General features: G+C 42.1%; 1 protein-coding gene across 2 annotated transcripts in view; it reads left to right on the plus strand.

Moving 5' to 3' along the window:
- Positions 1–10,312: 10,312 nt before the first annotated feature.
- The window catches only part of snx16 (sorting nexin 16), a 43,298-nt gene continuing 40,421 nt past the window's right edge, over positions 10,313–13,189 (plus strand). For both annotated transcript variants that reach the window (XM_056299460.1, XM_056299461.1), the window contains exons 1-2: positions 10,313–10,442; positions 11,617–12,215. In XM_056299460.1, coding sequence (XP_056155435.1) covers positions 11,799–12,215 — 417 coding nt within the window. In that variant the 5' untranslated portion in view covers positions 10,313–10,442; positions 11,617–11,798. The remainder of the gene's footprint in view (positions 10,443–11,616; positions 12,216–13,189) is intronic.

Consider the following 13,189-nt stretch of genomic DNA (forward strand, 5'->3'; position numbering starts at 1 on the left):
CTTCTTTAAGGATAAATATCTGACTTGTCATCAAGCCTTGTAAGTCCAAATGAAACTAGCTGGCTCCGTGCAAGATATTTTGCCAGGTCAGAAGTGACTGTGTCATTAAGAGTGGTGTGGAGCTCTGGGCATATTGGGGTTGTGGCCATTAAACTGGGGTGCGTAGGCAGGGAGGCCCCTAGCATAATGCAGTTGGCTGTAAAGGGGTTGGAGGTGACTCTGTTCTGCAAAACTGTTGTTGGCATGCACATTGCTATCTGCAGGATGGCTATTTGGCTGATGGCTGTCTGGGGCTGGGAACTTATCTTCCTATCCTTCACATACTGATAAATAGGGGCTAACATTGTGTGGTGTTTTCTCATCTCTTGAGCTGGTCTCTGAGTGAGTGTCTGCTGCCACTGAGATGACTGTGTGCCTGTTCACGTACTCTTCAGTGCGCTGTTGTGCACTTTGCACAGGTTGTAGCAATGATCTGTGCTCATCTATAGCCTCAAAGTTTGCGGCCGCAGCTTCCATTACTGCTGCTTCGGCCATAGCAGCCTCTGCCTCTCTCTCTTTCTAGAGCACCAAGTGTTGCCTGTAGACGGGCTTTTTCTGTTTTTATTAGTAGCTTTCTCTCTGAAAAGGCAGCTCTAGCCTGGGCAGCTTCAGCTTTAGCACACGCCGCGGTGGCTGCCAGAGCAACATATGATATGTTAAAGATTTACGCAAGGATTTACTTGAAGATGTCTTGAAATTGAAGATCAGGCTGCTACACTTGTCCTATCCATGTTTGATGTGGATGTGTTGTACCTCAGTCCTTCCTTGTGATATTGCAGTTGTCGTATTGGTCTGGGCACCGTGTATGACAATGCAGTCTGGTCATCAGCAGCCCTTTGCTCGTGTCTTTTCACTGTACTGGCCTCACAGAATGCCGTATTCCATTATCCAGTAAGATAAACACTTCCACATAACATATCTCGTACACCGGGGGTGATGTTGTGAGCTTTATTATGCAAATGGTGTGAAACCCTGGGAAGCCATTCTTCAGGAACAAAAAAAAAAGCTGGTAAAAAGAACAGGAACAAAAGCAGGAGAAATCTTCAGTGAAGATCTGAACGCTTCTCGAAGACTGGAACTCTTGTTAACCAATGGGAGGGGGTGGACCTGATATTCTGTGCTTGACTCTTTTTTCTTCTTGTCTAGTCTCAGGTCAGCGCTGATTTCACCCAAGAAAACCTTCCACCACTCAGGCTGGCAGAGACAGGTTTACCGCTGAATCACCATTTTGCCAGAAAAAGCCACTCCAAGATTAGCCACTGCAGGTCTTTACACTGCCATTTTGTACAGGCGCACCAGCTTGCCTTCAAAAACTACTGAGAAGGAGGGTCATAACTAATGAACTGATCTTATTCACCGGTTCCTGTCTGTTACTGGAGCATCAAACGGTATCAAAATGAAAGTCTCTGGATAGACAAAGTCAGAACTGGCAGGGCCAGAACAAGTGCTGTGCTTATTGTGTCTGACTCTTTTACCCCGGACGATGGCTGTCCAGAGCTCAGGATTTGCCACTGCGGGGATAGACCAGATCTTTGGTCTTTTTCCCTTGGTTTAGTCAATTGCACATATCCATTTCCGATGTGTTGTCAGTCTCGAGCGGGTTCAGGCCGGACCAGGGAATGGTGTCTGCATAGTCATCGGCGCAGGGCTCATTATGCCGGGAAGCCAATTCGCAGCATGTTTTATGTCCCTGGTTATGATCGTCAGCCGGTTCCGGGACATCAGCTTGGGAAACAGCAAACAGTGTCTGTTTTTCACCCTCTTGTATTTGGTAGAGCATTGAGATTCTTTTTTCAAGCTCTATGATTTTCAGACTGAATGTGGCACAGCTGGTGCATTCAGTGGAGGGCGAAGAGAGGTGAGGCATTTTTCCCAAAGCCTGAAAAAGCGAAAGCACTACGGAGTCGGAGACTCCAGCGCGATCAAGCCTGTGCAACAATCAATGGTCTGATAGAATCCAGAAAATGGTACAGGCAAACCATAAAACGAATTAAAAGTTTTTAAAGTTGTTAAAAGTAACGTGATGTTGAGGCTAAAAACTAGTTTAAAAAAAAGTTAATTTATGACCGACCACCCAGCAGTAAAACGCAATGTCGACACAACCTCACATGATCACGTTGACTTCAGCCATCTCAGGATTGGCAGAGGGGCTGGAGCAGTGACCAAACATCCGAGAGTATTACCTAGAGGTAATACTTAATACTGCATAATTATCCTACACCTAACTAAGTATTAAGTAAGTACTACTTTTTTCTTGGCTAAAAAAAAAAAAAAAGTTCTTGAACCTGTTGGCCGCCATCTTCTCCTCTTCTTCTCAGCTAAGATTTTCTTGTCCTCTTTCTCCCCCTTGGCTAACAGTTTTTGCTCTTTCTTGGCTAGCTCCTTCTCTCATCTCTTGTTGGCCTTTATTGCTGAGGCCAGCGAGTCATCATCTGGGAGGAGCAGTCCGTCTCAACTCTGCCTCCTCTCTGCTCTGTTTGAGCAGCTGAATTTCTTCTTGAGCCTGAGCCAGGACAAGCTTAGTCTCCTGGTTTGCTTCAAGGACACTAGCCTACTCCTCCTGCCACTGGTTCAGGTGGTTCTTCAACTCCTGCTCAGCCTGGCTGAGGGCAGCTTTTATCCTTCCCTCACTCTCCTCCTTTTGGTGAGAAAGCTTGGAGGCGAGGGGCTTATTGAGTGCCATCTGGGCTTTCGCTTTCTCCCCAACAAGAGTTTTTTTCTATCTTTTCAAGGAGAGCTTCTCTTTGCAGGAGTGTTACCTGTTCCAGGAGTGAGTCTTTACCCCGAAGGAGAATTTCCTTTTCTCTCTGCCAAGTCTCAAGGCTGGTTTCCTTCAACTCGTCAGTCTTGAGGAGAGACTCTTTATTGAGGATCTCGTTCTTGAGTTCAAGTGTCTCCTTTTTAAGGCGGACAGACTCCCTCTCCTCCAGCCACTTGTTGTAGCTGACCTCCTTGTCTTTGAGAGTTCTCTGAAAATAGAAGGTTCTCTTTCGGCGCTTATCCAGGAGCCCAGACAACTTCTCAACCCGGCTTTTCAGTAGAGCCACTTCATCTGGCTTCCTTTTTCTGATGCTCCTCTTCTTGGCTTCCTCCACAACTGTTGAGGATGTCTCCCTCCTCGTGTAGTCCTGATCTCGCCTATAAACACAATGAAATTGAACATGTTCAGGTTACTTAGAACTGTTGTCGAAACCGATTTCCTTAAATCAAAGGAATCTTACATTTCTTCGAGTGTGCATTCATCAAAAAACAAACTTGTTAAAACGGTTGCCTTTCATGTACTAATTAAAATCTAAAGAATTAACTGAAGCTCATTTACGATGAACTTTTAACCATGAGTTGTATCTTCTGACATAATGTGAAAGTATGATTACATAAATCAAATCGCATGTATTTTTTTCGGACATGCAAAATAAATTGCATCAATAAACTCGTCTGTCAATTTGTGCTTGTTGGGATTCAGCAAATTTATATTAAAATCCCCACAAATAAACATAACCTTCTGATCTGACCGCGCTATCATTTCTTCTACCCTTTCCTTAAATATTTCAATGCTGGATCCAGGTGCTCTGTCCACACAAGAACATTTTTTAAAAATTTTCCATGTAATTTTATTGGTAATGCGTTCCATTACATAATCAGTAGTTGTACACATGTTTTCTTCTACCTTTATAATTGAGGTATCTGTCTACATATAGACCCACACCACCTCCTTTCTTGTTCTTGCTATTCATGTAATTTAAGTCATATCCATCCATCTCAAAATCCACCCCTTTCCTCATTGTTGAGCCAGGTCTCAGATATTGCTATGGTATTGAATGGTTTCTTGAATAGATTTTAAACATTCTTGTTTTGAAAGTTTGCATCTAGATTAATACTGTCAAAATTGATGATTGACAGACCATTCTCTGAATTCATATTTTCAAATAGTTCTTTGGTGTGATAACAATTGTTTCGATTATTGTAAAAGTTAATATCAGGGACGATGTCTTGTTCAAGGTTCGTGAGTTTTAGTGTCCAATATACAAACCCCAATTCCAATGAATTTGGGACGTTGTGTAAAACGTGAATGAAAACAGAATACAATGATTTGCATATTCAATTGAATACACTACAAAGACAAGATATTTAATGTTCAAACTGAAACTTTATTGTTTTTTGCAAATATTCACTCATTTTGAATTTGATGCCTGCAACACGTTCCAAAAAAGCTGGGACGGGCTTGTTCACCACTGTGTTACATCACCTTTCCTTTTAACAACCCTCAATAAGCGTTTGGGAACTGAGGACACTAATTGTTGAAGCTTTGTAGGTGAAATTCCTTCCCATTCAGCGAATCCATTAGATTCGCTGAATCTTTAGACTGTTTTAAGCGATTTCTAAAAACCCATCTTTTCAGGCATGTCTTTTTATAGATTCCCACCCCTGACTTCTGTTTTGTTTCGTTTTTAGCTTGGTCTGTTACTCCCTATGCCATGTTTTTATATTCCATTTATTTTATGTATTCGTATTTTGTGTATTGGGTGTAAAGCACTTTTAAAAACAGTTACAAAGTGCTATATAAATTTTTGCTTGTTTGTCTGACTGCTGAGTTTATGTTGTGTGTTAATATAACTCTGATGCTTTTCAGTTGGCTTACAACTGGCAGACAAACTCCAGTTATTCTGTGTGAGGTAATCTGTTCCCCAAGATATGTATATCCATTGTTAAGGTTTCTTTGATGCTTTATCTAGACGATTTGTTGTTGATTAAAAATAATTAAAAGGAAGAGGTGGATTATTCTGGCCACCACAACTGCCAAATGTATACTATGGCGACACTGGAAAAAGAATACCCCTCCACCCTGTCCCTATGAAGAGTGGGCTACAAGTATGGCTCAGCTGGCTAGCTATGAAAGGGTCTCATACTCTCTTTTGGACAAGATGGACCAATTTGAGCTTAACTGGGGCCCATTTGTGTCTTGGTCAACAAGGACATAGAGGTGGAATTGTGTATTGAATGCTGTATATGGTATTGTTACTGAATTTCTAGAGGTAATTTTATTTCTTTTAAATCATTTTTATTTCTTTTATTATTTTTCTGTTCTTTCTCTTTGAAAAACGTTAAAAATTGCTCATTGCAGAAAAAACCCCGACTAATCAAAAGGGGGGTTTGTGAGGGCAATTCATGTATGTTGCTTACTTTTAATCTTTGACAACCAGCTAAACTGTTTACATTATCTGAATGGAAGCCTGGGAGTTCGTGTAGCAGGACAAGGGTGGTGTTAAAAGTGCCTCTTCTGTGTAAACCGGGTAAGGGCCTGAAAACAGAGGAACGTGTGGGAAGCCCACCTGAGTGGCACGGGAGGTGGTCCTGGTGGGTCCTGGCAGAAAATAAGGATGAGGGGAGGGAGACCTGACCTATGACGTCTTTGACCAATATACAAGTTCTGTTACTCACCAGGATGGCGGTTCACCAAGATAAGTTATCTCCTCCAAGACGGGATGATGGAGAGACTCTGGGTACACATCATTGTGGTGGAAGCCACCTTCTCATGAGAAGGGAAACAATGGGCATAGTCCTGCTGCATGATATAAAGATGGTGTGCTCCCAGATCGAGGCACGTTTATTCATTGAACATATATTAAAATCGTGACAATACTGTAAGAGTTTTGTCTCGCTCATTTAATGTCAGTGTGTAATTAAATAATTGCCACAACAGGCTACATGTTTATTTTAGGAAAATTCTACTTGTTTAACAGGTTTTTTTTTGTTGTTTAGGCTGGGTTGGGGGCGCTACATATCCTCCTCTCACTCACTTATGATTATTTTTTTTTTAGGGGGTTTCTTATCCGATACAAGGGTCTAAGGACAGGATGTTGTGTTGCTCTAAAGCCCCCTAAGGCAATTTGTGATATAGGGCTATACAAATAAAATTGACGACTTATCACACTGAAGTATTTAACATTAATTCAGAGAATGGTTTGTCAATCATCCAGTTTAACACAAGTCTATATGCAAACTTTTGAAACAAAAAATATTTAAATCTATTCAAGAAACCGTTCAATATCGTGGCGACATCTGAGATCTGGCTCAACAATGAGAAAGGGGTGGATTTGGAGATGGATGGATATGACTTAAATTACAAGCATAGGAAGAACAAGAAAGGAGGTACAGAAACCTCAATTATGTGGTAGTAGAAAACATGTCTACAATAATGGATGATGTAATGGAATGCATTACCATTGAAATTTAAATGGAAAAAAGGAAAAATTTAGTCGTGTGTACAGAGCACCTGGATCCAGCATTGAAATATTCAAGGAAAGGATGGAAGAAATGTTTGCTCAGTCAGATGAGAAAGTTATGTTTATTTGTGGGGATTTTAATATATATTTGCTGAATCCCAACAAGCACAAGTTGACTAGTTTATCGGTGCAATGTATAGCGCAAGTCTTTATCCAACGATCTCAAAACCTAGCAGAATAACACCACACTGTGCTACTCTGATAGACAACATATTCTCAAATAATATGGACAACAATATAGTGAGCGGGTTAACGAATGATATAAGTGACCATTTGCCAGGTTTTGTGATCTATAGCTGTGATTATGTGAATGCCAAGGAAGATATGATTAAATACATGAGTGAGAGCAGAGGAAGCCATGGGTGCATTTAGAAATGAATTATTAAAATAAAACTGGAAAAAAATATGAGAAAAATGACATTGACAAAGCCTATAATACATTTTTCAGTATATTTATAACACCATACGACAAAAACTGCCCAATAAAACAATACAACAGGAAGCAAAACTATGAGGACAGACCGTGGATTACAAAGGGACTGCAAAATGCCTGTGAAAATAGGCTCTTTATAGACAGTTCATAAAATGTAGAACAGTAGAGGAAGAAAATAGATACAAAAGATACAAAAATAAGTTAATATGAGAATGTGCAAGAAGGAATATAACAAAATATTAGAGGAAAACGGACGATATCAAGGGCCCATGGAGAGTACTAAATAGCATTATTAGAAAGGGATCAACAAACACAAGTTACCCTCAGTATTTCCTGGATAATGATAAAACTATGAACAATATGAATGATGTAACTGGGTTTAACACATTCTTGTAAGTGTGGGACCAAAACTGGCAGAAGAAATCGATGACCCACAGCCAAAAGAGGTGGGGGCTATTGAGGATTATGGCGATAGAATTGAAAGCTCAATCTTTCTGAGGCCTGTAGAAGGAAAGGAACTCACTGATGTTAACAAGAGTAAGAACCAAACGTCAACTGACTGGAATGGAATTGATATGACTTTAGTTAAAAAAAGTCATTGATGGTATTGTAAACCCACTGTCTTACATCTGCAACTTGTGTTTCAAAACGGGTACATTTTCCACGTAATATGAAAATTACTAAAGGTATCCCACTATATAAAGATAGGGTTAGACATCACTTTGCCAATTACAGGCCTGTGTCCTTACTTTCCAAGTTTTCTAAGATTTTGGAAAAACTCTAAATCGCAAGGTTTGATAATGTTATTGAGAAACATAAATTGTTGTCAGACGGTATGGGTTCCGATCAAACAGATCGACATCTATGGCATTAATGGAGCTAATAGAAGAAATAACTAGTTGTATTGATAACAAGAAATATGCAGTAGGAGTATTTATAGATTTAGAAAAAAAGTGTTTGATACAATTGACCATGAAATATTAATAAAATGATAAAGTGTGGTATCGGGGGGGGGGGCGCTAAGTTGCCTGGAAAGTTATGTGGGAAACAGAAAACCATTTGCGCAGATAGATGACTACAAATCAGCGTGCATGGACATTACTTGTGAAGGTTCACAGGGGTCAGGATTAGGCCCTAAGTTATTTCTTCTGTATATCAATGACATGTGTAAGGTATCAAGTCTATTGAAATTCACTTTATTTGCAGATGACGCAACCAATTTTTGTTCTGGTGAGAATTTACAGGAGCTTTTGGAGTTGATCACAGCTGAAATGGAAAAGCTAAAAATGTGGTTTGACAGAAACAAATTATCATTAAATCTGAACATAACTAAGTTTATGTTATTTGGAAATCGTAAAATAGACACACTAGTAGAAGTAACGATCAACAATATTAACATTGAAAGAGTATATTAAAATAAATTTCTGATTGTGATACTTGACCATAAAATCTGCTGGAAATCTCATCTTTTTGATTTAAAAAAAAATTTTTTTTGGAGATATTTTATTGATCTCTGTGGGGAAATTACACTCTGCATTTAACCCATCCTAGCTGTGTAGCTAGGAGCAGTGGGCAGCGCCGTGCAGCACCCGGCAACCAACTCCAGTTTGCCTTGCCATGCCTCGGTCAGGGGCACAGACAGTAGTACTAACCCTAACATGCATGTTTTGGTTTTTTTTGATGGTGGGGGAAACTGGAGCACCTGAAGGAACCCCACTGCAGACATGGGGAGAACATGCAAACTCCACACAGAGGACAACCTGTGATGATCCCCAAGGTTGGACAACCCCAGGGTTCAAACCCAGGACCTTATTGCTGTGAGGCGGTAGCGCTAACCACTGCACCACCGTGCCGCCCAATATATAAGATTTATAAGATTATAATATTGTTATTAATTGATAATATTAAATTGATATTAATATCAATAATATCAATAATATATCAATATAACATTCATGAGAACAAAAATGGCAAGGAGCATTTGAGTTCTGGGAAAGGCAAGGCACATTCTGGATCATAAAGCATTATATTGTTCACTTGTATTGCTATATTTGAATTACGGTGTGGAGGTATGGGGGAACACCTACAAAAGACACCTACAATCATTATGTATACTAAAAAAAGCGCAATAAGGATAGTAAACAATGTAGGATATAGGGAACACACTAACAGACTTTTTAAAGTCATGGGCTATGAATTTCATGGACCTGGTAGAATTTAAGACTGCACAAATGTACAAAGCAAGCTATAATCTACTTCCTGGCAACATACAATTGTTCTCACATAGCGGAGGGGGGGGGTTCAGTTTAAGAGGAAAATTGAATTTTAAGAAACACTGTTTGTACCACTCGCAAATTATGGGGCAAGTTTGTGGAATGGTCTAGATGAAGAACTCAAGGAAAGCACAAGTTTAAATCAATTCAAAAAGAGGTACAAAAAAAACAATTCTAAAGAGGTACAAGGATGAGGAGGAGGTTTTGCTCCTCTCATGACTGTGACAGCCATGGTGGATGCTGTTACTGTTGTTTCTTGGAAAACGTTTTCTTTTTTTTGTTCTTTTGTTTTTTATTGCTTTTATTTTTTTTTATTGAATCATTGTGAGATAGCTATGGAGAATGACATACTCTGATGTGCAAAAAACCAAGTTTATTATTTAAGTTCATTAATTGAGCATTAGAGAGGGGGCGGGAAATTATAAATAGTAAGTTCCTCCTGCTCCTTTTCAAACATATTTTTTGTTGAATTCTTCTGGTTTTATTTTTATCATTTGTTTTTTATTTATATATATGTATATATGCTTGGTCTTTTTTTTCTTTTATTTTGCATGTTTGAAATAAAGACATGGCGGCACAGTGGCACAGTGGTTAGCGCGGTCGCCTCACAGCAAGAAGGTCCTGAGTTCAAGCCCCGGGGTAGTCCAACTTTGGGTGTCGTCCCGGGTTGTCCTCTGTATGTGGTTTGCATATTCTCCCCGTGTCTGCGTGGGTTTCCTCCGGGGGCTCCGGTTTCCTCCCACAGTCCAAAAACATGTAGGTCAGGTGAATCGGCCGTACTAAATTGTCCCTAGGTGTGTGTGTGTGTGTGTGTGTATATGTCGGCCCTGTGATGGTCTGGTGGCCTGTCCAGGGTGTCTCCCTGCCTGCCGCCCAGTGACTGCTGGGATAGGCTCCAGCATCCCCGCGACCCTGAGAGCAGGATAAGTGGTTCGGATAATGGATGGATGGATGGAAATAAAGACATTTGATTTTTATTTATTTTATTTTATTTTATTTTATGCCATGCCTTGCCATGCCTTGCCTTGCCTTGCCTTGCCTTGCCTTGCCATGCCTTGCCTTGCCATGCCATGCCTTGCCTTGCCTTGCCTTGCCATGCCATGCCTTGCCTTGCCTTGCCTTGCCTTGCCTTGCCATGCCTTGCCATGCCTTGCCTTGCCTTGCCATGCCATGCCTTGCCTTGCCTTGCCTTGCCTTGCCTTGCCTTGCCATGCCATGCCTTGCCTTGCCAGCGCTCCTGCACCCTCACCTGGTCGGAGCGCTTCATCGCCATCACCGGGACGCGTCGTGCTCTGAGGACGCTGCTCACGTTTGTTAATGCGGAAAAACCAGCCGGGCACACGGCAAATTGTGCGCTAGTTATGCGCGTTTAACAAGCGCAAATCCTGAGGAGGGGGAGGACACTTGTCTACGGTAAGCGCCTCAAAAAAATCCCTTCATCCCGGTCGTTTTCGGTACGGTGTCATCATGTGTTAAATATAGACAGCCCGTCTCAAGTGGCTGCTGGCTAAGTGGGCAACACTCGCTAGCTAGCTAGCTAAGTCACCTAAGCTAAGCCAACGTTGGCTAGCTAAACGGGTTAGCCTCCTGACGGTCGGACACGTACTTTCGATTTTATTAAGATGCGCCGTTGTCTGACATCAGTTAACTCGTCTCAAGCGTTTTCGTCTTAACAGTTGTGTTTTGTTCGTCTCCGGTAGTTTGCAGATAGCCAGACTGCTCGAATCGTTTTTTGCCTAAGGCGTTTTTAACGTCAGGTTTGCGCGTTGGTGGTGGTGTGTTGCTGTATCTGTGGTGTAATCTAGCGTTATTTACGTAGCATTGAATTGATGTTATCATCTTTTTAACAGACCGTGATCCATACAGGATATTGTGTGTGTGGGGGGGGGGGGAGAGGGGGGGAGCAGCTTTATTTTTCACGATGTTAGTACGTCCACTCGTCAGGTGCAGGTTGTTGGTCCATTTTAAGACGTGCTCTTCATTTCTTTTAATAGCAGCGTTGCACATGTTTCCCCCTCTGCTACCGTTTCCCTCAGGTTCCCAACTAAACTGAGCACACCAGACACGAAGCTGTTTATCTCTCGGTCTTAGCAAGTAGTCAAAACCGACAGCCTTCCTGCACGCGTTTCCTGTACAGTCGGCAAGCAACACACGTCTTTTTCCTCTTACAACAACCCAAAAAGATTTGGGCTGGCTCCTGCCTGGCAGCATTGTAACCGATCCGAGCAGAGCTCTTAGAAAAATAAATGGCCATAAATGAACCAAATTATTTGATGAGAAGACTGTAGTCATCCACCCAATTTTAAAGGCTACGTTCTTTATGCATTTTACTCATGGCCCAAAATTTTATCAATTATGAATGCAACTGGGCTCATAGTGTCAATTATTCATCTACCCTCACTTACAATCCGTTGCCCTCATTTCAGGACAGTATTCGCCAGCACAATCTACCCACTTTGGGAGCAAATTAAGCTGAATTCTGAAGAAGAGTGTATTATATTGTGCTTCCATTTCAGGTTGTACTCTATTTATCGGCATGTCAGATGTAGGTATTTCAACTTACTCCAGTCTTTTTTTGTTTGTTCAGGTACTCAGCCCGTGTGCTGAGCTGTGGTTCATTGTGTGGTTCCTTGTGGTCTTCATCACACTCTAAAGGCTGGTCCCAGCTGCCAGGCTCATCCATCATACAACAGCCATAGAGGAAAGGCAAGGTGACAGTCTATGTGACAACCGGTGACAACCATAGAGGGAAAGTGCTATTTGGGGAAGATGGCATCACCCTTTGTGCCTGTCCCTGTGCCTTTGGACAGAGCTTTGTCTGGGGACAGTGGCAAACCACGACGACCCCAGCGAGCATCATCGCTTGGAAGTGTTTCCAGCAGTTCGGAGTCCTCTTCTACCAGCAAGAGTACTAGAGAGGACCAATGGAAAGGAGGTGGAGAAGAGGGAATAGGTTCTCGGCAAAAGTCCCACTGCCCGGAGAGAGAAAGAAGGAGCCAGACCCCACCACCCCTCCGGAGCCCTGTGACACGGGCCAAGGTGAATGGAGGTCTTGAGCCTTCAGTGGAATATTCCAGTTGCCCCCGATCAGCATCAGACCCTGCAGGAAGCCAACAGGTTGAGGAGAGACCCATCACCCCCACCGTGTTAGGCTACGAGGTCATGGAAGAGAGGGCCAAGTTCACGGTATGAGATGGAGGTTGTTCCCTGTTTAATATAAACCCCCAGCACATATAAATGTATTTTAATCATTATTGGACAAGCTGTACTTAATTAGGCGGCACGGTGGTGCAGTCGTTAGCACACTTGCCTCGCAGCAAGAAGGTCCTGGGTTCAATCCAACCCCCAAGGTTGGGTTGTCCAACCTTTGGGGTCATCCTTTGTGTAGAGTTTGCATGTTTTCCCCGTGTCTGCATGGGTTTCCTCCAGGTGCTCCGGTTTCCTCCCACAGTCCAAAGACATGTAGGTCAGGTGAATCGGCCATCCTAAAATGTGAATGTGTCGGCCCTATGATGGACTGGTGGCCTGTCCAGGGTGTCTCCCCACCTGCTGCCCAATGACTGCTGGGATAGGTTCCAGCATCCCATGACCCTAAGTAGGATAAGCGGTTTGAATAATGGATGGATGGATGGATGGATAGATAGATGGATGGATGGGTTAGGCCTATATTCATATGAAAGCTAGGAAGTCATTGAGTTTATGCTGTTGGTTACTTAATCAGATAGAAAAAGCAGTCATTAAGTTAGGTTTGATCCTTCACAAGAACAGAATTTTGGCTGAGGTAATAAGTAAAGAGTCATCACCCGCATTCAAATTTCACATCAAGTCCATTAACTGTTGGAGCACTTTTTTCCTTTGACCTGAGAGAGCGGCTAGAGATGGCTTCATGCTTCCAGTTTAGTCATTTATTTAGTTACTAGCTGTGAAAAGTTTTGTTTATTTAATTGATTTAATTCAGGGTTGCTTGGGGCTGAAACCTATTCCAGCAGGCATTGAGTAGAAGGCAGGGAGACATGTTGGGCAGGTTGTTAGTTCATTACAGGGTCCACACACACTCTGTCACTCACACACCATTCATACCGATGGACAATTTAGAAACTCCAATTCTTTTAACATGCATGCCTTTGGACTGTGGGAGGAAACCAGAGTGCTTCAAGAAA

Source organism: Lampris incognitus, chromosome 19, assembly GCF_029633865.1.
Source record: "Lampris incognitus isolate fLamInc1 chromosome 19, fLamInc1.hap2, whole genome shotgun sequence".
Classification (NCBI taxonomy): Eukaryota; Metazoa; Chordata; class Actinopteri; order Lampriformes; family Lampridae; genus Lampris; species Lampris incognitus.